Below are 27,600 nucleotides of genomic sequence, written 5' to 3' on the forward strand. Positions count from 1 at the left end.
ACACGACAACATGTTAACACAAATGTAAATTGTCGTAAAACATAACATGATGTTAAACGTAAATTGTCGTAAAAACATGACGCTAACACAAACATAAAATGACGTAAAAACACGACAATGTGATGTTAACACAAAATGGAATGATGTAAAAACACGACAACATGATGGTAACACAAACATACATTGTCGTAACAATAAGACAACACGATGGTAACACAAATGTACATTGTCGTAAAAACATGACAACATGATGATAACACAAACATACATTGTTGTAAAAACACGACATGATGTTAACACAAACTGTCATTAAAAACATAACATGATGTTAACACAACTGTACATTGTCGTAAAACACGACAACATGATGATAAACGTAAATTGACGTAAAAACATGACGCTAAGACAAACATACATTGTCGTAAAAACACGACAACATGATAATAACACAAACATACATTGTCGTAAAAATACGACAAAATGATGGTAACACAAACATACATTGTCGTAAAAATACGACAAAATGATGGTAACACAAACATACATTGTCGTAAAAATACGACAACATGATGGTAACACAAACATACGTTGTCGTAAAAATACGACAAAAGGATGGTAACACAAACATACATTGCCGTAAAAACACGACAACATGATGTTAACACAAACTGTCATTAAAAACATAACATGATGTTAACACAACTGTACATTGTCGTAAAACACAACAACATGATGTTAACACAAATGTAAATCATCCTAAAACACGACAACATGATGATAAACGTAAATTGACGTAAAAATATGACGCTAACACAAACATACAATGATGTAAAAACACGACAATGTGATAGGAACACAAACATACATTGTTGTAAAAAACGACAACATGATGGTAACACAAACGTACATTGTCGTAAAAACACGACAACATGATGGTAACACAAACGTACATTGTCGTAAAAACAACTACATGATGGTAACAAAAACATACATTGTCGTAAAAACACGACAACATGATGGTAACACAAACGTACATTGTCGTAAAAATGTTTATTGTGCTACTTTGGGGACTTGATGAGACACAAAGATGGCAACAACATGCAGGAGTGAGAGTGATACAAGTCAGTGTGTTAGCTCACCTCATAGCTGGCATACTTATGGAGTGCCGGATGGAATAGTTGCTACTTTGTAAGCGTTAAAAGAGGAGACAAGAGAAGCGCACCTGTTACAAGCAGTGACACACACACACACACACACACACACACACACACACACACACACAATCAGCAGCTGTGTGTGTGTGTGTATTTGCTGTCTAATTGAAATGAGTACTTAGTAGTTGTCAGGATGAGAGCAAAAAGAGGAAAGGAGGTGTGTGAACCCATGAGTACACTTCAATAAGTCTACTTAGCTCCCGAGTGTGCAAATGTTGGCAACACATGGAGGCTGAGTTGTGATTGGACAAAGAAATGTAGCGTGCACATTTTGTGATGAGGACGATACAAGTGTGTACTAGAATGTCAAGTGATGGTCCAGCACTGCTGGGAAGTGCACTAGAAAAAATGCAGTGCACTGTGAGAACCTGAGTGTTGTGTTCTATAAAGACGGAAGGGGAGGGACTAAATCATAATGGTGCTGTGATGCAGCTGCACAGTCACACCACCACACTCATGCATCTGATACCACATTTCTTACGTCCGATACTGATACCGGAACCGCCGAGTAGTGGCCGATACAGACTTCCATCTGATATGATATCAGCAGGAGTGGGAATATTTGGCCACCTAACTATTCCACCCATTCCTGCAATGGTATTTGCTTTGATAACTATACTGAAACTTTTTAAAAAGTGATTGATATAAAACACAACAAAAAAAACTTTGTTTTTTTTTGTTTTATCGATATTTGAAAATAAAGAAGCCATTTAAAATTGGGATAAATTAGAATTGCGGTTTGGAGGAAAGTGCATTTTTTTGTAGACTTCTAAAGCATACATACTTTTGTCAGGAGTGCAACAAATATATTTGTGAACAATTGTCATGATGTCATCACTCCTGTTTAATTGGGCCACAAAAATACAGCCAGTGCTAACATGTAAAGTGTGAGGAGATTTTCTTTTATTCTAGCTTCTACATGACCTTACCAGGAATCAATGAAGGTGGACCCTGACTTAAACAAGTTGAAAAACTTATTGGGGTGTTACCATCTAGTGGTCAATTATACGAAATATGTACTGTACTGTGAAATCTACTAATAATGGAATAGAATAGAATAGAAAGTACTTTATTGATCCCTGGGATAAAAGTCTCAATCAATCAAAAAAAAAAACCTTGCTGGTCAGCTAACAAGAGTGAGACCAAGTTGTGAGAGATGTAACTTCAACTGTCTTTTAGCCAAAGTCAGTCAGCTCAACTTTGTTTACATCATTTCAAGTACGCTTTAACACACACAATTAAATAGGCGGGATGTCGTAGTGGTTTGTGTTGTGGTTTGTGCAGCCCTTTGAGACACTAGTGATTTAGGGCTATATAAGTAAACATTGATTGATTGATTGATTGATTTTAAGAATGAATCGAAGATATCATTGAGTCTATTCGAGTGCTAAAAGAGTTGATCAATAATCAATATATCTGTGTGCAGCTTTTTAAACATCACAACATCCTTTTCTAATACAGGAAGTTACATTTTGTTGTCTGTTTTAATTGCTGCTATTTGAACGTTTTTTAAATACATAAAGAAGGTAAAAAATGTTTTTTTTTTTTAATGCTCTTTGCCTTTCCTTTCTTTTAAATGGACAACATTTTTTAAATCATTTACATTTTTGTAACATCTGAACTTTGTAGTGTGAAATGTTAGGGAAAGTTGGATCCCATGAAATTAATCAAAAAGATAACAACCGTAGGTGGGTGTATATATATATATATATATATATATATATATATAAAAACCTTTATTTTTACCGTGTATTTAGGTACGTGCTTACTAGATGACTAATTCATTTATTAACATTAATATAATTTTACTGTAACTGTGCTTCTCATTCAGATGTTACAAAAATGTAAATGATTGATAAAATGTTGTCCATTTAAAAGAAAGGAAAGGCAAAGAGCATAAACATTTTTTTTTACCTGTTTATGTATTTAAAAACAGTTCAAATAGCAGCAATGAAAACAAACGACAAAATGTAACTGCCTGCAAAAGAAAAGGATGCTGTGATGTTTAAAAAGCTGCACACAGATATATTAATTATTGATCAACTCTTTTAGCACTTTAATAGACTCAATGTGTAAAATGATATCTTTAATTCATTCTTAAAATGTTGCCTATTTAGTAGATTGTATGTTTCACCTGTGTGTGTTTGGCCATTTTTGAGGCATTTCAAATTGACGCTGCTTTAAAGCACACACACACACACACACACACACACACACACACACGTATAAACAGTGCTTTTCTCTAGTGACACAAAGCACCCAATATCTAAGTTACATTTAAAGCATTGTGGCTGGCACTGGGAGCAGGTGGGACAAGTGTCTTGCCCAAGGACACAACGGCAGTGACTAGGTTGGCAGAAGCGGGGATCGAACCTGGAACCCTCAAGTTGATGGTACGGACACTCTGCCAACCGAGCTATACCGCCCCGCGTATATAAGTATACTTAAAGATATATGCTGTCTTTAAACTAAAGTGTGGTGGTAAATATTTTTGAGAACACCGAATGCTAACAAGAGTTCGTGACACGTTACTTTGAATAATGTGGACACGTTTGTTACTGGTTAGTTTCTCCTAGCCTTGGAGACTTTGTATGTGTAAGTAATATGCAACTGTCATTATTTGATGCTCGTTCCATCCATCCATCAGAACTCTCCTGAAGGAATCAATAAAGTACTATCCATCTATCTTTTTGTGCTTATCCGAGGTGGGGTCGCGGGGGCAGCAGCCTAAGCAGGGAAGCCCAGACTTCCCTCGCCCCGCCCACTTGGTCCAGCTCTTCCCGGGGCATCCCGAGGCGTTCCCAGGTCAGCCGGGAGACATAGTCTTCCCAATGTGTCCTGGGTCTTCCCCGTGGCATCCTGACCAGACGCCTGAAGCTTCTTACCCTCTCTCTAAGGGAGAACCCCGCCACCCGGTGGAGGAAGCTCATTTGGGCCGCTTGTACCCGTGATCTTGTCCTCTTAGTCATAACCCAAAGCTCATGACCATAGGTGAGGATGGGAACGTAGATCGACTGCTAAATTGAGAGCTTTGCCTTCTGGCTCAGCTCCAATGATCGATACAGCATCCGCATTACTATTACTGAAGACGGTGCACCAACCCGCCTGTCCATCCTACCATCCACTCTTCCCCCACTCATGAACAAGACTCCCAGGTACTTGAACTCCTCCATTTGGGACAAGATCTCCTCCCCAACCCGGAGATGGCCCTCCACCCTTTTCCGGGCAAGAACCATGGACTGGGACTTGGAGGTGCTGATTGATGCTTGTTCATATTGACAAATGTCATTGATTATCACCAGAGGTGGGTAGTAACGCGCTACATTTACTCCGTTACATCTACTTGAGTAACTTTTGGGATAAATTGTACTTCTAAGAGTAGTTTTCATGCAACATACTTTTACTTGAGTATATTTGTAGAGAAGAAACGCTACTTTTACTCCGCTCCATTTATCTGCAATCAGGTCGCTACTCGCTACTTTTTTTTTTATCGATCTGTTAATGCACGCTTTGTTTGTTTTGATTTTGTCAGACAAGCATTCAAAGTAGGAACTACGCATGCCTGCGTTTCACCAATCAAATGCAGTCACTGGTGACGTTGGACCAATCAAACAGAGCCAGGTGGTCACATGACCGTCACACGTAGAACCCGACATGTTGAAAAACTTATTGGGGTGTTACCATTTAGTGGTCAACTGTACGGAACATGTACTGTACTGTGCAATCTACTAATAAAAGTTTCAATCAATCAACCAATCAATCAAAAGTGTAAAGGAAAAAAGACACTTTTTATTTCAACCGTACTTCCCGTCAAAAGCCTAAAGACTGATCGCACAGTTCCTGTCTTCACAATAAAAGTGCCGCTCCATCGCGCCTGCGCTAACAAAATAAGAGTCTCCGAAAGCTAGCGCAAACAAACTAGCAAGCTACGGAGTTTTCCGCCAATGTATTTCTTGTAAAGTGTATAAAAACGAATATGGAAGCTGGACAAATAAGATGCCAAAAACCAACGACTTTCATGATGTATTAGACAGGAATGAGGAACTTTTTTTCTCCTCCATTTGAAAACCGGGACGTTATCAGCACTATACTGTCTGATTCCAATCAATGCAAGTCATCAGAATCAGGTAATACACCAACTTATATTATTGTCTTCATTAAAGATAGGAATCTATGTTAAACATGCATGTATATTCATTAAAACACCTTTAACATGTGAACAAAAACGGCAAAATAAATAAATATAAATTATATGTTGTATATATATATATATATAATATGTGTGTATGTATATGTATATATGAGGTAGATCACCTCGACTTGATCATTTATTAAGTAATTGATTAACGTTGAAAAACTTATTGGGGTGTTACCATTTAGTGGTCAATTGTACGGAATATGTACTGTACTGCAATCTACTAATATAAGTTTCAATCAATCAATGAATGCCTACTGAGCCTATGGTGCTGTTAAGTTATTGTGGCTCAATTTGCCTTAATTTTTTTTTTATTTTAATGTATTATTATTTAATATGTAATATTGTTTTAGTTGCTTAAGAGATATTCCTGGCTCTGAATTTGCTCTTTGCTATTTTTATGTTTTTGTGCATTATTTGTTGCCGTAATCATTAAACGAACAGGTTACTCATCAGTAACTCAGTACTTGAGTAGTTTTTTCACAACATACTTTTTACTTTTACTCAAGTAAATATTTGGGTGACTACTCCTTACTTTTACTTGAGTAATAAATCTCTAAAGTGACAGTACTCTTACTTGAGTACAATTTCTGGCTACTCTACCCACCTCCGATTATCACGCATATCTCGCTTGTGTGCTTATCTGTTGTGTAGCTGCCGGCTCCTAACAGCCTACCATGTAACCTTTTGTAAATGACTGAAGACAGAAGCACGGAGCGACCTATTGGAAGACTTTTACATGTTAAACTGCCGTGTTCTGCTGATATTGAGAGAGCAGTGGACTGTGATGATTACTGAAGTGTACTGACGGGAGTGTTCCACCAAGTGTGGTCTTACCTAAAGGAATTGGAGAAAGGAAGTGCTCTGCAGGCGCAGCCAGGCAGCGTTGACACAAAGAAGGAGTGTGAGGCAGAAGCATTAGCATTAGCATTATTAGGTTTAAGTCACAGCGGCGGATGGCGACATGAAATCTTTCTAACTCCAATCATCTGGAACCTGCATTTCTGTCAAGTGTGGCCCTCGTCCTACCTCATGTCGCCCAGTTTCCTGCTGATGACCGAGCTCACGGTGGAGATGGCGGCGGTGGTCTTCTGCCCCGCCTGGGAGAGGGTCTCCTGGGTCTTCTTGTACCTGCAAGAAGAGGAGGAGGAAGTCAGGGCGTGTGCGCATGTCGGCGTCTTTGCAGTGACGTCAGAGCCTCGCCGTGGCCCGCTAAGAGAGCAGCGCTATGCCAGCACCAGCAGGGGGAACAACAATTCCTCGCAGCCCGACACCGCCCCTCACCAATTAGCCCCCAGGTTAATGCCACACACAAAACATTCTTGGGGTACCAGCACACTCAGACGTACAGATAATCTACAGTACTTTTTGCCTGGTTCTTGTGAGAATCCTGCGCGTGACTGAAGCATTAAGGACTGGGGGTGGGGTAACTTATCCTGGAGAAGTGAGCAAATGATACTAGATTATCTCTTTCCAATGAATCAAAAAAAAAAAAACATGAACCCAGACCTAGTATAATACAAGACATCATTGTCTCGTGCAGTGTTTTTCAACATTCTTTGAGTCAGGGTACATTTTTTTGTGTTGAAAAAAAGCGGAGGCACACCACCAGCAGAAATCATTAAAAAAGTAAACTCAGTCGACAGTAAAAAGTCGTCGTCGCAATTGTTGGATATGACTTTAAAGCAGGGGTAGGGAACCTATGGCTCTAGAGCCAGATTTGGCTCTTTTGATGACTGCATCTGGCTCTCAGATAAATCTTAGCTGACATTGCTTAACACAATAAGTAATGAATAATTACGCTGGTAATAACAGGGTCAAAAATAACGTTCAAAATATAAAACATTCTCATGCATTTTAATCCATCCATCCATCCATCCGGTTTCTACCGCACCTGTTCAAGAAGTCGCATTAATGGTAAGAAGTATTTCATTTATTGTTGGTTAGCTTCAGAATAACAATGTTATTAAAAGGAATAAGAGACTTATTTATACTCTAAAAATATTGGTCTTACTTAAAAATGCATGCATTTAGTTGTATTCATCTTAAAAAAAATATTATATGGCTCTCACGGAAATACTTTTCAAAATATTTGGCTTTTATGGCTCTCTCAACCAAAAAGGTTCCCGACCCCTGCTTTAAAGCATAACCAAGCATGCATGACTATAGCTCTTGTCTCAAAAAAGGTGTACTTCCTTTCCTCATGTTTCTAATTTAGGAGAAATGACTAGTTTTCCCTGAAGCAATTGTAGTTTTCTTATCACTTTTTAGAAATTAAAAATAAGAGTATCCAAACAAAGTTGGCAACACTCGTCCCTACTGCAATGTCCTCTTATTCTCTGGCCGACCAGGTACATATACGCTGTGTTCAGGAGTGTTCTAGTTAAAGTTAAAGTAGCAATGATAGTAACACACACACACTAGGTGTGGTGAAATGTGTCCTCTGCATTTGAGCCACCACCACATTCACCACCTGGGAGGTGAGGGGAGCAGTGAGCAGCAGCGGTGGCCGCACCCGGAATCATTTTTTGCGATTTAACCCCCAATTCCAAGCCTTGATTCTGAGTGCCAAGCAGGGAAGTAATGGCTCCCCTTTTTTGTAGTCTTTGGTATGACCCGGCCGGGGTTTGCACTCACAACCACCCCATCTCAGGGCGGACACTCTAACAACTAGGCCACTGTGTAGGTTCTATTCCATTTCTATTCTACTGTAGTGAAGTGAAGTGAATTATATTTATATAGCGCTTTTCTCTAGTGACTCAAAGCGCTTTACATAGTGAAACCCAATGTCTAAGTTACATTTAAACCAGTGTGGGTGGCACTGGGAGCAGGTGGGTAAAGTGTCTTGCCCAAGGACACAACGGCAGTGACTAGCGGAAGCGGGAATCGAACCTGCAACCCTCAAGTTGCTGGCACGGCCACTCTACCAACCGAGCTATACCCCCCTGTACTGAGTAAAGCAACAAGCTCTTTGAAAGCAAGAGCTACTTCTTGGGTACTGATTAATGCGAAGGGCTACCAGTTTGATACACACTTCAATAAATTGCCAGAAATAGCCAATTTGCTCAATTTTCCTTAAACTCTATGCTATTATTAATAATTAATGATATTTATCTTGGTGGAAACACCGATCATCTTAATGATTTCTCACAACAAATATATATTTTTGATGACATGTTTTAAATAGGTTAAAATCTAATCTGCACTTTGTTAGAATATATAACCAATGGGACCAAGCTATATTTCTAACAAAGACAAATCATTATTTTTTTCTAGATTTTCCACAACAAAAATTTTAAAAGAAATTCAAAAGAATTTGAAATAAAATTTAAAAATTTGATTCTACAGATTTTCTAGATTTGACAGAATAATGTTTTTGAATTTTAATCATAATAAGTTTGAAGAAATATTTCACAAATATTTTTCGTCGAAAAAACAAGCTAAACTGAAGAATTAAATTAAAATGTATTTATTTTTTTTACAATAAAAAAAAATAAATGTACTTGAACATTGATTTAAATTGGCAGGGAAGAAGAGGAAAGAATTTTAAAGGTAAAAAGGTATATGTGTTTAAAAATCCTAAAATCATTTTTGAGGTTGTATTTTTTCTCTAAAATTGTCTGAAAGTTATAAGAAGCAAAGTAAAAAAATAAATGAATTCATTTAAACAAGTGAAGACCAAGTTTTTAAAATATTTTCATGGATTTTCAAATTCTTTTTGAGTTTTGTTTCTCTTAGAATTAAAAATGTCAAGCAAAGCGAGACCAGCTTGCTAGTAAATAAATACAATTGAAAAAATAGAGGCAGCTCACTGGTAAGTGCTGCTATTTGAGCTATTTTTAGAACAGGCCAGCGGGCGACTCATCTGGTCTTTACGGGGGCGACCTGGTGCCCACGGGCACCGCGTTGGTGACCCCTGGGCTACATTCACCGACAGTCCCATTATAATGTGCTTATAAAAAAAGATTATGAAAAGTGGCAAACAGGTAACGCCAAATCTATTTGTGGCAAAAGAATGTTTGGGACATCGTAGTTATGTTGTGGTTTGAAGCTGCTGGCAAGAATGCCAGAGTTAATATTACAACACGCCATCTTTTTATTCATCTTGCCCTCAGTAGGAAGATGTCACTGTGTTCCTTGACTTGTTTCATCTTTGTCTTGATCGCCTCACATCCAAACATGGAGTCGCTCATAGCAGCAAGCTAGTAAAGATGTGAGCGTAGACTCTGTATTGGTCCGAGGTTGTCTTTTGGACACAACTCTTCTGTGTGTGCACTCACTAACATCAACGAAGGCCTGTGAACGCCTCCTGGCAAACAAGACGAGACAAAAAGCAAGACGAACACAAAGCTGAGCCACCAACGACAGAGAAGCCTCCCTCCCCCGCCCCATGGATAAAAAGGAGCTGTCAGGCCAGATAAGAGGAACAAGAGAAATGGATCAACTCACGCTTCCGAGCGGGCAATGTCATCCAAAGTAGACGAGGCAGACAGATATCTGAAGACACAACAGCAGGATCATGTCAACACACACAAAACAACAACATCCATCAGTCTGACTCTACATGACAGGGAAGACACAAACTACTACAAACCCTGTTTCCATATGAGTTGGGAAATTGTGTTAGATGTAATTATAAACAGAACACAATGATTTGCAAATCCTTTTCAACCCATATTCAGTTGAATATGCTACAGAGACAAGATATTTGATGTTCAGACTTACACACTTTTTTTTGTTGCAAATAATTAAGTTAGAATTTCATGGCTGCAACACGTGCCAAAGTAGTTGGGAAAGGGCATGTTCACCACTGTGTTACATTACCTTTTCTTTTAACAACACTCAATAAACGTTTGGGAACTGAGGAAACTAATTGTTGAAGCTTTGAAAGTGGAATTCTTTCCCATTCTTGTTTTGTGTAGAGCTTCAGTCGTTCAACAGTCCGGGGTCTCCGCTGTCCTATTTTACGCTTCATAATGCGCCACAAATTTTTGATGTAAGACAGGTCTGGACTGCAGATGGGCCAGGAACGTATCCGCACTCTTTTGTTACGAAGCCACGCTGTTGTAACACGTGCTGAATGTGGCTTGGCATTGTCTTGCTGAAATAGGCAGGGGCGTCCATGAAAAAGACGGCGCTTAGATGACAGCATATGTTGTTCCAAAACCTGTATGTACCTTTCAGCATTAATGGTGCCTTCACAGATGTGTAAGTGGCCACTAATGCACCCCCATACCATTACACATGCTGGCTTTTGAACTTTGCGTCGATAACAGTCTGGATGGTCCGCTTCCCCTTTGGTATGGATGACACGATATCGAATATTTCCAAAAATAATTTGAAATGTGGACTCGTCTGACCACAGAACAGTTTTCCACATTGCATCAGTCCATCTTAGATGATCTCGGGCCCGGAGAAGCCGGCAGCGTTTCTGGATGTTGTTGATAAATGGCTTTCGCTTTGCATAGTAGAGCTTTAACTTGCACTTACAGATGTAGCGACGAACTGTATTTAGTGACAGTGGTTTTCTGAAGTGTTCCTGAGCCCATGGGGTGATATCCTTTAGAGCTTAATGTCAGTTTTTGATACAGTGCCGTCTAAGGGATAGAAGGTCCCGGTCATTCAATGTTGGTTTCCGGCCATCATGCCGCTTACGTGTAGTGATTTCTCCAGATTCTCTGAACCTTTTGATGATGTTATGGACTGTCGGTGTTGAAATCCCTAAATTTCTAGCAATTGCACTTTGAGAAAGGTTGTTCTTAAACTGTTTGACTATTTGCTCACGCAGTTGTGGACAAAGGGGTGTACCTCGCCCCATCCTTCCTTCGGAAAGACTGAGCATTTTTTGGGAAGCTGTTTTTATACCCAATCATGGCACCCACCTGTTCCCAATTAGGCTGCACACTTGTGGGATGTTCCAAATAAGTGTTTGATGAGCATTCCTCAACTTTATCAGTATTTTGTAGCGACTTTTCCCAACGTCTTTGTCAAGTGTTGCTGGCATCAAATTCTCAAGTTAATGATTATTTGCAAAAAAAAAAAAAATGTTTATGAGTTTGAACATCAAATATGTTGTCTTTGTAGCATATTCAACTGAATATGGGTTGAAAATTATTTGCAAATCATTGTATTCTGTTTATATTTACATCGAACACAATTTCCCAACTCATATGGAAATGGGGTTTGTACTTTTCAGGTGTGAAAAAATAAAAACCCGCAATTTTGGTTTGAAATTGAAGGTTTTTGTACTATTACAATTATTTTCTTGTAAATTTGCATTTTGTCTTGTAAAATTGTGACCTTTCCATGTAAAAAGATGACTCATAAAAACAATGACTTTCCCATATTGGGATTTTTCCCAAGATTATTTCTTGAAGAATGACATTAAATTCTAATTGTATTCTCTCATAATACACACATACTTAACTTGTAAAATGACAGATGTGATATCACAACTTTGTATGTAATGACTATTCTGTAGAGGAGTTTGCAAGTCCCAAAGATAATTGTATAGCGCTTTTCTACCTTCAAGGTACTCAAAGCGCTTTGACACTATTTCCACATTCACACACACATTCACACACACATGGCGGGAGCTGCCATGCAAGGCCCTAACCACCACCAATCAGGAGCAAGAGTAAAGTGTCTTGCCCAAGGACACACTGGACGTGACGAGGTTGGTAGAAGGTGGGGATTGAACCAGGAACCCTCAGATCGCTGGCACGGCCACTCTCTCAACCTCGCCACGCCGTCCCTCAGATCCTAGGGGCTTCTATGTACCCTGGTAGGTCTTCCAAGACCAACAGGTCCTCGGCGAGGGACCAGACAAAAGGGCAGCTCCAAGACCTTTGTGAGGAAGAAAAAAAGGAGGACTCAGATTTCCATTGATTGGACGCGGGTCACTGGGGCCTGGAGGTGGGGCTTGATGGCCATGGGGCCCAGCCCAGAAAGGCAATGTGGGTCTCCCCTCCAATGGGCTCACCACTCAGTCGGGTGCAGTGTATCGGTCTGTCGTGGTAAAGGAGGAGCTGAGCCGGAAGGCAAAGCTCTCAATGTACCAGTCGACTTACGTCCCCATCTTCACCTATGGTCATGAGTTTTGGGTTACGACTAAGAGGACAAGATCACGGGTACAAGTGGCCCAAAGGAGTTTGGGTCTCTCCCTTAGAGATAGGGTGAGAAGTTTGAGGTAAAGCCGCTGCTCCTCCACATGGAGAGGAGCCAGATGAGGTGGTTCTGGCATTTGGTCAGGATGCCACCCAGACACCTCCCTGGGGAGGTGTTTTGGACATGTTGGAGGCCATGGGAAAACCTAGGACACGTTGGGAAGACTATACTTCCCGACTGGCCTGGGAACACTTCGGGATCCCCCGGGAGGAACTGAACCAAGTGGCTGGGGAGAGGGAAGTCTGGGCTTCCCTGCTTAGGCTGCTGCCCCCGTGACCCCCCCTGGGAAAAGCGGAAGACGATGGATGGACTTTTTTTTTTAAATATTTTTACTTTTTTTCTACCATTATTCCTGTAAAAAGGTAAGAATTGGTCTTGTAATAGATTTTTTTTTTTAAACAACTTTTACTCATACTTTTAACTTTAAACTTGTAAAATTACATGTTTTCATATTTGACTATTTTCATAATGACATTTTTTTTTGTATCTTAAAATGGTATTTTAATATACTCACACTATTCAATCAATCAATGTTTATTTATATAGCCCTAAATCACAAATGTGTCAAAGGACGGTACAAACCACTACGACTATGACATCCTTGGAAGAACCCACATAAGGGCAAGGAGAACTCACACCCAGTGGGACGCCAGTGAGAATGATGACTATGAGAACCTTGGAGAGGACGTCAAATGTGGGCAACACCCCCCCCCGAAAACAATGGATGTCGAGCGACTTTATTCTTGTAAAATTATATTTTTTCATGTAAATTGTGTCTTTCAAATAACATAATTTCCTTCTCATGACATTTGACTTTTTCCTTATAATATTCATATATATTTCTAATATTTCTTCATACGATTAATACATAATGTTTAATAAAAATAGGTGTTTGTCTAGAAATATTTTTTTGTAAAAATGCTTTCTAATTGACATAATTATTTTCACTTTAAATGACAACTTTCTTATTTCTCCACTTTGGCTATTCACATAAAATAGTATGTTTCTCTTGAATGTATTACTTTTGTTTTAAAATGAGATTTACTGTAAAATTGCAACTTTTTCATAACAATTGTTTTATTCTCAAAATATGACAGCGTTCATCTTGTGCCGTTACGATGTTGCACTTGTAAAAAGTGTGTTAGCGTACAGTAAGTGTATGTACATCTACAGCAGTGGGGCGGGCAGGTAGCAGAATATGATGAAGCGTAGGTAACACTTGGCTTCATTGTAACCTCTGTGAGTGATGAGGTGTGTCGTTTCCTTTAATGTTAATAAACTTAAAATGTCATGCAGAGGTATAGTTATAACAATTTTGTAGGCGAATTATAATATTTATAGTCAGTGGCAAAATATTGCCTTCTTCCTGAGGGGGGCATAAGAGCAAATAAAGCACCGATCTATGGTGACTTTCTGTTGTACGACATTCTTCCCTGTGATGTCAATCACGACACCTGCCTGACACGCACACCATGTGAGTCAGCTGACACTGATCTGGCCCAGCCAGTTCTTTCAACAAGCACCCGTGAACAACTACGGCCCTCACCGCGGTAGAAACCGCAACGGTATGGCAGCCGAGTTCAAAGGTCAGAGCGGCCGAGACGGTCCGAGCTGCGGATTGACACGTCCATGGCGATAAGGAGGCTGGACAAAGGGTCTACACAGTCGGGTCACCTCAGGCCCGTGTTGTCAAACTTGACAGGAGGGCGAGAGGATGGAGGCAAGGCAACGTTGAAAAGGTGTAAGGACTCTTAGCTTCACGTGAGGTAGAAAAGATTTCTGTTGAGTGCAGAAGTGTGTTTACACTGAGAAGTACGGCAAAATGCAGACATTTTTACGACCTAAATGCTGGCGATAACGGGAAGAAGAAAGGGGTAAATACTGCGACAAGATGGCAATGACAATAATGGATTTGATACAACACTACACGGCCAGAACTTGCACTCAGGAACTAAGTATACTTATTGAAGTGTACTGACACAAGTATTCCCTTTGAGACAAAACCACAAACTAATTCGGGGGCGCCCCGGTATTATAACAAACATTGGTGTGATGGCAGCCAAAACACAAGTATGGGATTCTATCTCAAATCTACCCCTAAAAGCGCTCTGATACAAGCATCAAGTCTACTTAGTGGACAGCCAGTTAAGATCTAAATGTCCTCCAGTAAGCACACAAGGTTGATGTGTTCTTCCATTTTAGGCAAGTCCTTCACAATAAGGAAAACATACTACACAACAACTAAGCACACAAAAGCACTCAAGCTAGCCATGCTGTCCATATTTGATATTTACACATACAAAGTCTCAAGGTCACAATTAACAAACATGTCCGCGTCATTCAACTTACTGCTTGTAATTGATAACTTCCTGAATTATTGTGACTCATAGCTGTCAGCAAAATATCAATTACCACTACGCTTCAATTTAACTAAAAACAGCATAACTCCAATCCAGACGGTTAATAATAAATAGGTTAATTTCACTTAAACCTTTTCTAACATTCCACACAACAAAATATTAAAAGTATGATTCCTGCTGATCAAATTGTAATCGGTTCATTGGCCAATATCGGCCGATACTCAAGGCTCTAATATCGCTACCGTACCACAAAGGGAAAAAGTCGTATCGAGACATCCATACTCATTACAGTTTCGAACGTCAAAAATGGTCAAGAGCCTAACAGCTTCTTCCCGCAAGCCGTAAGACTCTTGAAGGCATTATAATAATCCTCTCAATTCCCCCCAAAAATGGATGAAGTGGCTGGAATATAAAGATAATATAAATAAAACATACATCCAAAAACGTGGATGCATATGCAAAAGTGCAATATATTTATCTGTACAGTAATATATTTATTTATTTACACCAGCACCTTATTGCGTTTTTATCCTGCACTACCATGAGCTAATGCAACGAAAATGTTGTTCTTATCTGTACTGTAAAGTTCAAATTTGAATGACAATAAAAAAGAAGTCCAAGTCTAAAATCTCATGGACTAGTCTCGCTAACAAATGTATTGTAATTAGGATCGTACATGTAGAGGTACACAGTGTACTTACTCAAGTGTACTGACGGAAGTATTTGAGTTGAGACGCAGCGTAAGACTTTTAAAGCAACCTTTTTCTAGAATTTGTGCAGTCGTGTTCTAACCGCTTTGGAAAAAAACAAGTCTTGTGTCACAAGCTCTTGAACTTCATGAGCCTTTAGATCATCATAGAAGTACAAATATTCAGCTAACAGTTTAAATATTCAACAAAAAAGTCAGGCAATGTTGATTTGACTATATTTCCTAATAAAATGAAGCTCTTTGCATGTCTCATTCTGGCATAGCGCTAGCTCACTTAGCCTAGCCTGGAGGCCAACAGTGGAGTTCTACAGCGTGGCATCACGCACGCTTCCAAAAAGGGCCGTGCTTTGTCCGCCACTACGACGTGACGTCTGCACAAGAATACGTACGCGTTGGACGTCTGCACGTCCTGCCAGCTCTTGGTGAAGTTCTGCTTGAGTTCGGTGAGCGGGCTGAGGCCCAGCTTCCTCTTGAGCTCTGCGGCGTGTCTCTCTTTGGCTGACAGGACCTGGCGCAGCGTGCCGATCTCCTCCTCCACCTGGAACATGGCAGAGAACATTAGAGGGAGCGGCCGTCGCTTCTACGTGACAATTCGGCTTCACCTTGCCCAGCTCGACGCGGAGCTCCTCGGCCTCCTCCTCGGTCAGGCCCGGCGGGAGGGGGTTGGCCGGGTTCCCCGGAGCTCCATCCACCGGGACGTCCGACAGGCCGGTGGAATTGTCCACGGGCAGACCCTTGTTGGGCGAGTTGAGGTTGATATCTGCTTGATGAGATAAGACAGTAGGGATGTAATGATAAACAGTACAATGATGAACCCTGGTAAATATTACCGTTTTAAATTAAAATGATCTTAAAGATGATGATTGGTAACACTTGGATGAACTCACAGACTAGTGACACTTGCCATTTACTGGAGATGCTACATAAAAACAAGAGACATTAATATCTTTCCCCGATCTAAACTAATGTAAACATATTTCTGTTTGAGCAACTAAGATATTCAATGGTGTACTTTAAACCTATGTAGGATATAGGCATGTATATATGGTAAATGGGTTATACCAGTGGTTCTTAACCTTGTTGGAGGTACCGAATTCCGTTAGTTTCATATGCACATTCACAGAACCCTTCTTAGTGAAAAATAAAATGTTTATTTTTTTTTTTCAAATCCAAGACAAAGTTATGTGTTTTTGGTAACACTTTTGTATGGAGAACCTATTCTAAGTAACAAAGACTTAATTTAGAGGTTGTTGGACACTAGGGGAACATATTCTAAGTAACAAAGACTTCATTTGAAGTTATTTGGTAAGGGTTACGGTTAGAGCAGGGGTGCCCATTACGTCGATCGCGATCGACTGGTCGATATCGGAGGGTGTGTCAGTCGATCTCAAGCCAGGCATTAAAAAATAGACATAAAAATGAGCACTCATCAATCATACCAAGACTTCACTTTCGTCAGTTGTTCGACATTCTCGGCACCTGAGGATCTTGTGAGATGACGCTGGCTGCTGCGAGCTCATATTTAAGAAAAAAATCACTAACAGGGCGGACGCAGAGAAAGACATTTTATTTCTAGAGACTCCGTACCTACTGTCAAAACTCTAAAGACCGACTGCACAGTTCCTGTCTTCACCATAAAAGACCTGTTTCATCCTGCCTGTGCTAACAAAATAAGAGTCTCAGAAAGCTAGCGTGCACAAGCTAGCAAGCTACGGAGTTTGATGCCCTCAGCGACCGCTTTCTCATTTGCTTGCCCACCCGCACTCTCACTGACGTCACTCACCTGCTGCCAGACATTAAAGGGCCACACACGTATGCTACTCTCATAACAAAGTGTTTAAAAACGAGTATGCAAGTTGGACAAATGAGATGCCAAATCCAACCACTTTCATGTGGTATTGGACAGAAAGGAGGACTTTTTTTTTTCCTCCATTTGAAAATGCGGACGTTATCAGCACCACTGTCTAATTCCAATCAATGCAAGTCATCAGAATCAGGTAATACACCAACTTATATTCTTGTCTTCATGAAAGAAAGGAATCTATGTGTGTTAAACATGCTTGTATTATCATTAAACACCATTAGCTTGTTAACAAAAATGTCTCTTTCATAAATAAATAAATATAAATTATAAATAGGAGTGAGGTAGATCCCCTCGACTTGGTCAATTGAAAAGTAGCTCGCCTGCAAAAAAAGTGTGAGCGCCCCTGGGTTAGAGGGTTAGGGTTATACTGAGGCCATGCCGAATAAGGCATTAATAAGTACTTAATAATGACTAGTTAAGAGCCAATATGTTACTAATTTGCATGTTAATCAGCAACTAATTAATGGTGAATATGTCCCCCATACTTAAGTGCTACCATGTTTTTTTACTGGTCACAAAATGAACCGTGCATGAACATCACCTTGTTCAAAGAACAAACTCACAACAAATTACACACCTGCAAATCAGTCTGACTTCTGCTGTTGCCATATCCGTAATACGTCGATAGGTAGAAGTTTTTATTGACACGATGAATCGGGTGTGTTTTGACCTCCGCCGTACCCCTGAGGCCGACTCACCGAACCCCTAGGGTTCGATCGAACCCAGGTTAAGAACCACTGGGTTATACCCATATAGCACTTTTCGACCTTCTTAAAGTACTCAAAGCGCTTTGACACTATTTCCACATTCACACACTGATGGCGGGAGCTGCTATGCAAGGCGCTAACCAGGCCCCATCAGGAGCAAGGGTGAAGTGTCTTGCTCAAGGACACAACGGACGGGACTAGGATGATAGAAGGTGGGGATTGAACCAGGAACCCTCAGGTTGCTGGCACAGCCATTCTCCCAACCTCGCCATGCCGTCCCCGTAAATAACCTAATCATATTGTTTCTTCAACTTAAAAATAGCTGACCGTTTTTCCCCCTTCTCTGAGATTACATTCCCAGTTTTGATCTGGGACATCTGGTCACTTCTAGCATTTAAGAATATTCTATTAGCAAACCGGATTGACAAACTGATCCGGAAAGCCGGCCAAACTATTGGCACGCAGTTGGAGGCGTTTGTGTCAGTAAGGGACAGAGGACAAACTGCTGGCCATCATGGACAATCCTGCCCACCCTAACCAGCAGACAATTGAGGGACAGCGGAGTTCATACTTCGGTCCCACAGTGTTCAATTCAAGAACTCCTCCATCCAGCTGTATAATCACTTGCCATACAGCAATAGATGATATCTGGCTATTACCTGACACCTGTCACATATACAGCTGTCACATATACTGTAATATTGTACATGGTAATTGCTATACACTGTATATATGATATAGACATAACATTTTATATATCTGCATATATAATATACTGTACATAGATTATGTAAATATTACGTGCATATGTTACATTTTTACATCGCTATATTTAGTCTATTTATACCTTAGTTTCACAAGTTTCTTCACAATACCATATAACAATTACAATAATAGTGAATATCATCATTTAAAGATGTTGGTACGTGATAGGGTCCCCCAAATAAGCTAGAAGAAGCTTTTGACAGGGGGTCCAGAGGACAGTATGTACATGGAAAGATGAAACATGGTAGCAAGCACAACAACAACAACAACGCTATATAATAAACACAAGAAAATAGTACTAAAGCAAGCATAAACATATATACATACATTCATTCAACCATGCAAAACCCAACGGTAGTCTACCACACATGAGGCATTAAATATAGGTTATTAGGTAAGTTTTCAGTTTCTTTTTGAAGTTGGAGAATGGATACAGCATCTTGAGGCTCTCATTAAGCTGGTTCCAAATCTTTGGTGGCCTGCATACAACACTTCGAGCGGTACAAGCCAGTAAACCATGTTTGCCTGTTATCAGATCTAAGTTCTGAGTGTTGTGGGCATGCTGGGGATGGTAGATAGGAACCAAGCTACAGAGCCTAAGATTCAGCCTGTAAATGACTTGATAGGTTAAACACGCATTTTGATAAATATTGAACTCTGTCAGTCTTAAGAGATGATATTTATGGAATAGATGTCGAGTGGGGGAATTGAACTTGGACCATGACAGGGCCCGTATGATTTTTTTTTTCATAGATTCTAGTTTGTGAAGGTAGCTAGGGAAGGTGTTACACCAGATGATATTACAGTAGTTTAGATGTACTTCAAAGAGAGTTGTATATAGGGTAAGTAGAGCATAAAGAGGAAGATATTGACAAAGGTGAAAGAACAGGCCAACATATTTGGATAATTTGTTTAACAGATGGCTAATGTGACATTTGAAATTGAGGTATTCATCAATGATGACCCCCAGGAATTTTGTGGAGTACACTCTCTGTATTTCCTGCCCATTGATGTTTATATGGCAGTGCTCAGTATTTGTCCGGTTTTTATTAGAACGAAATACAATAACATTTGTTTTATTTACATTAGGTGAGAGCTTATTGCATTTGAACCAGGAATCCACTTTCACAAGCTCTGAATTGACAGTTACTTGTAGATCGTGTAGGCTCCTGTGTGAGGTAAACAAATTTGTATCGTCAGCAAAAATTATTTTATGAAAAGTTTCGGAGGAGTTTACAAAATCATTTATGTATTGGATAAAAAGGAGAGGCCCCAAGATGGATCCCTGGGGATCCTGCATTGTCCTTTCCATCCTTACACTTTCCACCATTGTAACTGAGCTACTGTGTGGAACAATTTCCCTTGTGGACCGTTAAAGTTTGTCGAAGTCTATTACTGTTAAGCAAACTATGAATATTAAAACATGTGTCCTTTATCATAGCTACACGTATGACAAAAAAAGCAGATGAAAATGAGTGGTATTCAGTCAAGCTGCTTTCGATACCGTCGATCATAATATTTTATTAGAACGTATCAAAACACGAATTGGTATGTCAGACTTAGCCCTGTCTTGGTTTAACTCTTATCTTACTGATAGGATGCAGTGTGTCTCCCATAACAATGTGACCTCGGACTACGTTAAGGTAACGTGTGGAGTTCCCCAGGGTTCGGTCCTTGGCCCTGCACTCTTCAGCATCTACATGCTGCCGCTAGGTGACATCATATGCAAATACGGTATTAGTTTTCACTGTTATGCTGATGACACCCAACTCTACATGCCCCTAAAGCTGACCAACACGCCGGATTGTAGTCAGCTGGAGGCGTGTCTTAATGAAATTAAACAATGGATGTCCGCTAACTTTTTGCAACTCAACGCCAAAAAAAAACGGAAATGCTGATTATCGGTCCTGCTAGACACCGAACTCTATTTAATAATACAACTCTAACATTTGACAACCAAACAATTAAACAAGGCGACACGGTAAAGAATCTGGGTATTATCTTCGACCCAACTCTCTCCTTTGAGGCACACATTAAAAGCGTTACTAAAACGGCCTTCTTTCATCTCCGTAATATCGCTAAAATTCGCTCCATTCTGTCCACTAAAGACGCTGAGATCATTATCCATGCGTTTGTTACGTCTCGCCTCGATTACTGTAACGTATTATTTTCGGGTCTCCCCATGTCTAGCATTAAAAGATTACAGTTGGTACAAAATGCGGCTGCTAGACTTTTGACAAGAACAAGAAAGTTTGATCACATTACGCCTGTACTGGCTCACCTGCACTGGCTTCCTGTGCACTTAAGATGTGACTTTAAGGTTTTACTACTTACGTATAAAATACTACACGGTCTAGCTCCATCCTATCTTGCCGATTGTATTGCACCATATGTCCCGGCAAGAAATCTGCGTTCAAAGGACTCCGGCTTGTTAGTGATTCCCAAAGCCCAAAAAAAGTCTGCGGGCTATAGAGCGTTTTCCGTTCGGGCTCCAGTACTCTGGAATGACTTCCCGGTAACAGTTCGAGATGCCACCTCAGTAGAAGCATTTAAGTCTCACCTTAAAACTCATTTGTATACTCTAGCCTTTAAATAGACTCCCTTTTTAGACCAGTTGATCTGCCGTTTCTTTTCTTTTTCTTCTATGTCCCACTCTCCCTTGTGGAGGGGGTCTGGTCCGATCCGGTGGCCATGTACTGCTTGCCTGTGTATCGGCTGGGGACATCTCTGCGATGCTGATCCGCCTCCGCTTGGGATGGTTTCCTGCTGGCTCCGCTGTGAACGGGACTCTCGCTGCTGTGTTGGATCCGCTTTGGACTGGACTCTCGCGACTGTGTTGGATCCATTGTGGACTGAACTTTCACAGTATCATGTTAGACCCGCTCGACATCCATTGCTTTCCTCCTCTCTAAGGTTCTCATAGTCATCATTGTCACCGACGTCCCACTTATCTGGGCCTACCGAGGATGTCGTGGTGGTTTGTGCAGCCCTTTGAGACACTAGTGATTTAGGGCTATATAAGTAAACATTGATTGATTGATTGAAGTAAGATGAATGGAATGCGCTCCTGCCAAATTAATTGCACTGAGTGGAGCGGATCACCACTTAGGGCTGGGCGATGCATCGATATAAACGATATATCGCAGGTTTGTCCCTGTGCGATATAGAAAATGACTATATCGTAATATTCGATTATATGTTCTCACACAGTTGCTTTTAGCTGCGGGCATTACATTACTGGCGTTTCTCACTTCTTCTCACAGAGACGTAAAACAAGCCCGCCTTCTGACATACGTCACATACCGTCGCGCGTCTAGCGTCATACGTTCTCGCTGAGCAGAGAGGTAGCAGCATGGCTAACATTAGCTGGGGCAGGTCGTGCAAGCAGAGCGGAGCGGAGCTTGTGACAATACAAGAGAGAGTAGGTGCGAAATTGATCACAAATGGAGGAAGAACAATTAATGCCCAAAATAAAGAGCAAGGGATCCATCATCTGGTGGTGGTTTGGCTTCAAGTGGGAAGATATTCAGCAGACAACAGCAATATACAAAGTATGCAGCAGAAGTGTTACTACAAAAGGTAGCAGCACTACTAATTTGTTTTCTTTCATTTAAAACGTCACCCGTGAGAGAATGACGAGTATTTAATAAATACACTTTTGGTCAATTGACTTAGTTGTGATTAGCCTCTCTGCATGAAAGTTTAAAGGCCTACTGAAAGCCACTACTAGCGACCACGCAGTCTGATAGTTTATATATCAATGATGAAATATTAACATCGCAACACGTGCCAATACGGCCGGTTTAGTTTACTAAATTACAATTTTAAATTTCCCGCGGAGTTTCCTGTTGAAAACGTCGCGGAATGATGACGCTTATGACGACGTTATTGGTTGGAGGGGACATATTAGCCCAGCACAACACACGGCTAAAAGTCGTCTCTTTTCATCGCGCAATTACACAGTATTTTGGACATTTGTATTGCTGAAACTTTTGCAAGTTGTTCAATCAATAATGGAGAAGTCAAAGTAGAAAGACGGAGGTGGGAAGCTTTAAGCCTTTAGCCACACAAACACACGGTGTTTCCTTGTTTAAAATTCCCGGAGATGAAGCTTTACTATGGATCAGAGCGGTCAAGCGAACACGGATCCCGACTACATGTCAACCGGCAGTTTTCGGTGAGAAAATTGTGGAAAGTTGTCGCCTCTTACCGGAGCTCAGCGGAGCTTCTGTCCTGCTGCAGCTTGGTGACTACCCTCAACACACCCGTCAACACACCTGTGGCCACACCCCTTCAACTATCAGGTACTATTTAACTCACTAAAACACTAGCAACACAATAGACAGATAAGGGATTTCCCAGAAATATCCTAGTACAGGGGTGCCCATTACGTCGATCGCGATCGACTAGTCAATCTCGGAGGGTGTGTCAGTCGATCTCAAACCAGGCATTAAAAAATAGACATAAAAATGAGCAATCATCAATCATACCAAGACTTCACTTTCGTCAGTTGTTTGACATTCTCGGCACCCGAGGATCTTGTGAGATGACGCTGGCTGCTGCGAGCTCATATTTAAGAAAAAAATCACTAACGGGGCGGACGCAGAGAAACACATTTTATTTCTAGAGACTTCGTACCTACTGTCAAAACTCTAAAGACCGACTGCACAGTTCCTGTCTTCACCATAAAATACCTGTTTCATCCTGCCTGTGCTAACAAAATAAGAGTCTCAGAAAGCTAGCAAGCTACGGAGTTTGATGCCAATGTATTTCTCCCCCGCCCTCAGCGACCGCTTTCTCACTTGCTTGCCCACCCGCACACTCACTGACGTCACTCACCTGCTGCCAGACATTAAAGGGCCACACACATATGCTACTCTCATAACAAAGTGTTTAAAAACGAGTATGCAAGTTGGACAAATGAGATGCCAAATCCAACCACTTTCATGTGATATTGGACAGAAAATGCGGACGTTATCAGCACCACTGTCTAATTCCAGTCAATGCAAGTCATCAGAATCAGGTAATACACCAACTTATATTCTTGTCTTCATGAAAGAAAGGAATCTATGTGTGTTAAACATGCTTGTATTATCATTAAACACCATTAACTTGTTAACAAAAATGTCTTTTTCATAAATAAATAAATATAAATTATAAATAGGAATGAGGTAGATCTCCTCGACTTGGTCAATTGAAAAGTAGCTCACCTGCAGAAAAAGTGTGAGCGCCCCTGTCCTAGTAAATGTGTCTAAAAACATCTGAATCTCTCTCACTGCAATTGCCTTTTTTTTTTTTTTCCTAGTCCTTCCCTATAAATTTCCTCATCCACGAATCTTTCATCCTCGCTCAAATTAATGGGGAAATTGTTGCTTTTTTGGTCCGAACAGCTCTTGCTGCTGGTGGCCATGATTGTAAACATTGTGAAGATGTGAGGAACTCCACAACCCGTGACGTCACGCGCACATTGTCTGCTAATTCCGGTACAGGCAAGGCTTTTTAATTAGCGACCAAAAGTTGTAAACTTTATCGTTGATGTTCTCTACTAAATCCATCCATCCACCCATTTTCCTCCGCTTATTCCCTTTTGGGGTCGCGGGGGGCGCTGGCGCCTATCTCAGCTACAATCGGGCGGAAGGCAGGGTACACCCTGGACAAGTCGCCACCTCATCCCAGGGCCAACACAGATAGACAGACAACATTCACACACTAGGGCCAATTTAGTGTTGCCAATCAACCTATCCCCAGGTGCATGTCTTTGGAAGTGGGAGGAAGCCAAACCCACGCATTCACGGGGAGAACATGCAAACTCCACACAGAAAGATCCCGAGCCTGGATCAAACACAAGTTCCTGCAGTCCTAGGTTCTACTAAATCCTTTCAGCAAAAATATGGCAATATCGCGAAATGATCAAGTATGACACATAGAATGGACCTGCTATCCCCGTTTAAATAAGAACATCTCATTTCAGTAGGCCTTTATTTAATAAAAGCCAATATGGCCCAGCCCTATCACCACTCCAAGATGGCGGCCACGCGTCTCGTCAGTAGCGCTCCATGCTGCGTACATGTTTATGAGCAGTACTGTGCCGTAACCCGGATGTGACGTCACCCCGGCTTTCCGTGTCAGCTGTCAACACTCAACAAGTCCGTCGGGAAATTTGCTTCCCAAATGTTCAATAAAGTTGGACTTCACAAATGTCACATTTGACTAGGACGTCGTCTGGGTTCATTTCAATACGAGGCACACGCGGTTACACGTAAATGAGGGGAGAAGAGAGCGAGTTGCGGTTAAAGTTTTGGCAAAAGTCAAACTAGTGGAGTTGTAAACATTAGCAGCGATAGTAGCATGTAGCATGTAGCATTGGGCCTGGTCAACTAACACACACACACACACTAACACACCAACACACACACGAACACACACTCACTAACTAACACACACACACTATCACAAACACACACATTAACACACACACACATTAACACACACACACATTAACACACGCACACACTAACAATAACACAAACACACACACAAGTCGCGCCTATCCGATGCTAATGTTGGTTCCAAGCTAGCTCACGCCAACTGTTACCTTGGCCGGCGGGATCCATGATGTCGACCTAAAACAAAAAGATGGAAGTCGTAGTGTTGTCGAAGTAGGCTGCTTGTTCCTCCTGGGAGGAGCAGGAGGAGGAGCAGGAAAGATCTGCTAGTAGACTGAGGAAGTCCCCCACAGCCAGCTCAGCTAAAAGCCACCCTGGTGAAGCGCTAAACACCAGCCCGCGGACATCCGGTTACAGATTTCAAAATAAAGCGTGTTGACGCTTCCACTGTGACTTACTAACGTACAATACTTTTTATTGCTACATAAAGACTAGCCCATGGACATCCGGTTAAAAACTTGAAAATAAAGTGTGTGGACGCTTCCTCGGTGATTTGCTAACATACAAGACTTTTCATTGCCACATAAACACTAGCCCACGGACATCCGGTTACAGATTTCAAAATAAAGCGTCCATGGTTCTCGCCCGGAAAAGGGTGGAGTGCCATCTCCGGGTTGGGGAGGAGACCCTGCCCCAAGTGGAGGAGTTCTAGTACCTAGGAGTCTTGTTCACGAGTGGGGGAAGAGTGGATCGTGAGATCGACAGGCGGATCGGTGCGGCGTCTTCAGTAATGCGGACGTTGTATCGATCCGTTGTGGTGAAGAAGGAGCTGAGCCGGAAGGCAAAGCTCTCAATTTACCGGTCGATCTACGTTCCCATCCTCACCTATGCTCATGAGCTTTGGGTCATGACCGAAAGGATAAGATCACGGGTACAAGCGGCCCAAATGAGTTTGGGTCTCTGCCTTAGAGATAGGGTGAGAAGCTCTGCCATCCGGGAGGAGCTCAACGTAAAGCCGCTGCTCCTCCACATCGAGAGGAGCCAGATGAGGTGGTTCGGGCATCTGGTCAGGATGCCACCCGAACGCCTCCCTAGGGAGGTGTTTAGGGCACGTCCAGCTGGTAGGAGGCCACGGGGAAGACCCAGGACACGTTGGGAAGACTATGTCTCCCGGCTGGCCTGGGAACGCCTCGGGATCCCCCGGGAAGAGCTAGACGAAGTGGCTGGAGATAGGGAAGTCTGGGCTTCCCTTCTTAGGCTGCTGCCCCCGCGACCCGACCTCGGATAAGCGGAAGATGATGGATGGATGGATGGATGGACGCTTCCACGGTGAGTTACTAACATTCAAGACTGTTCATTGCCTCATCCTGGACAATATTCAAGACAAATTTGTGCTTTGTTTTAAAAATATGTAGTTTTTGGATTAACACTGTATGAAAAAAAATAAAAAATGCAATTTACCTTTGCAACCTCATTATACTATTGACTAAGTTTTATATTCATAAATGTAAGTTTCTCAATACTTGACCTGTTTTTGTGCCATTAAATTTTTTTTTAGAACTTTACATTAAAACACTCTCTACCTCTAACAAGCAAAAAGATGTGAAAACGATGATGCTGTCTTCCAAATTTAAATTATTTACTGCAATTGAGTGAGCCTATGAGTTTGCACTTTTTTTATTATGTATATATATATATATATACATATATATATATATATATATATATATATATATTGTATTCTATTGTAGTTACTTTGAACTTACAACCTCCTGGCGCTGCTTTGTACTGTTTTTGCATTTAATTTATAAATAAAGGTTTATTTAAAAAAAAAAAAAGACTTTTAATTGCTGCATAAACACTAGGTCACGGACATCCGATAACGGATTTCAAAATAAAGCGTGTTGACGCTATGTACATGACACTATGTACACGTTGACTCCAAGAGTGTGCAAAACAGAATGATAATATATATATATATATATACACACACTATAACCACATATAAATATAATAATAGATTATAAATTTTATTTGTAAAAAAAAAAAACACTTTAACCTCAAAGTGCCCCAGTGTAAAAAAAATAGTAATCCTAATAATAATAATAATAAAAAGATGATAAAAATAAATAAAATATAAAACTAGAAACAGCCCAATAGCTAGAACCAGCATGCATGACTATAAAAAGGCTTTTTTTTTTAAAGATGGGTTTTTAAGCCTTTTTTAAAAACA

At 40.9% G+C, this 27,600-nt stretch overlaps 1 protein-coding gene across 13 annotated transcripts in view; it reads right to left on the reverse strand.

Annotated features, from left to right (window-relative positions):
• The window catches only part of tpd52l2b (tpd52 like 2b), a 33,110-nt gene extending 7,337 nt beyond the window's left edge, over nucleotides 1-25,773 (reverse strand). The window contains exons 1-7 of one of the 13 annotated variants that reach the window (XM_061902560.1): nucleotides 25,577-25,772; nucleotides 16,248-16,408; nucleotides 16,035-16,183; nucleotides 9,859-9,906; nucleotides 6,439-6,540; nucleotides 6,247-6,273; nucleotides 1,121-1,181 (exon numbers count right to left, since the gene is read on the reverse strand). In XM_061902560.1, the coding sequence (XP_061758544.1) occupies nucleotides 1,136-1,181; nucleotides 6,247-6,273; nucleotides 6,439-6,540; nucleotides 9,859-9,906; nucleotides 16,035-16,183; nucleotides 16,248-16,408; nucleotides 25,577-25,595 (552 nt within the window). In that variant the 5' untranslated portion in view covers nucleotides 25,596-25,772 and the 3' untranslated portion in view covers nucleotides 1,121-1,135. Of the gene's footprint in view, nucleotides 1-1,120; nucleotides 1,185-6,246; nucleotides 6,274-6,434; nucleotides 6,541-9,858; nucleotides 9,907-16,034; nucleotides 16,184-16,247; nucleotides 16,409-25,576 lie in introns of those variants that run through there. The other 12 variants (XM_061902558.1, XM_061902561.1, XM_061902559.1 and 9 more) reach the window with 12 other exon arrangements.
• Between the last annotated feature and the right edge of the window lie 1,827 nt (nucleotides 25,774-27,600).

Source organism: Nerophis ophidion, linkage group LG06, assembly GCF_033978795.1.
Source record: "Nerophis ophidion isolate RoL-2023_Sa linkage group LG06, RoL_Noph_v1.0, whole genome shotgun sequence".
Lineage (NCBI taxonomy): Eukaryota > Metazoa > Chordata > Actinopteri > Syngnathiformes > Syngnathidae > Nerophis > Nerophis ophidion.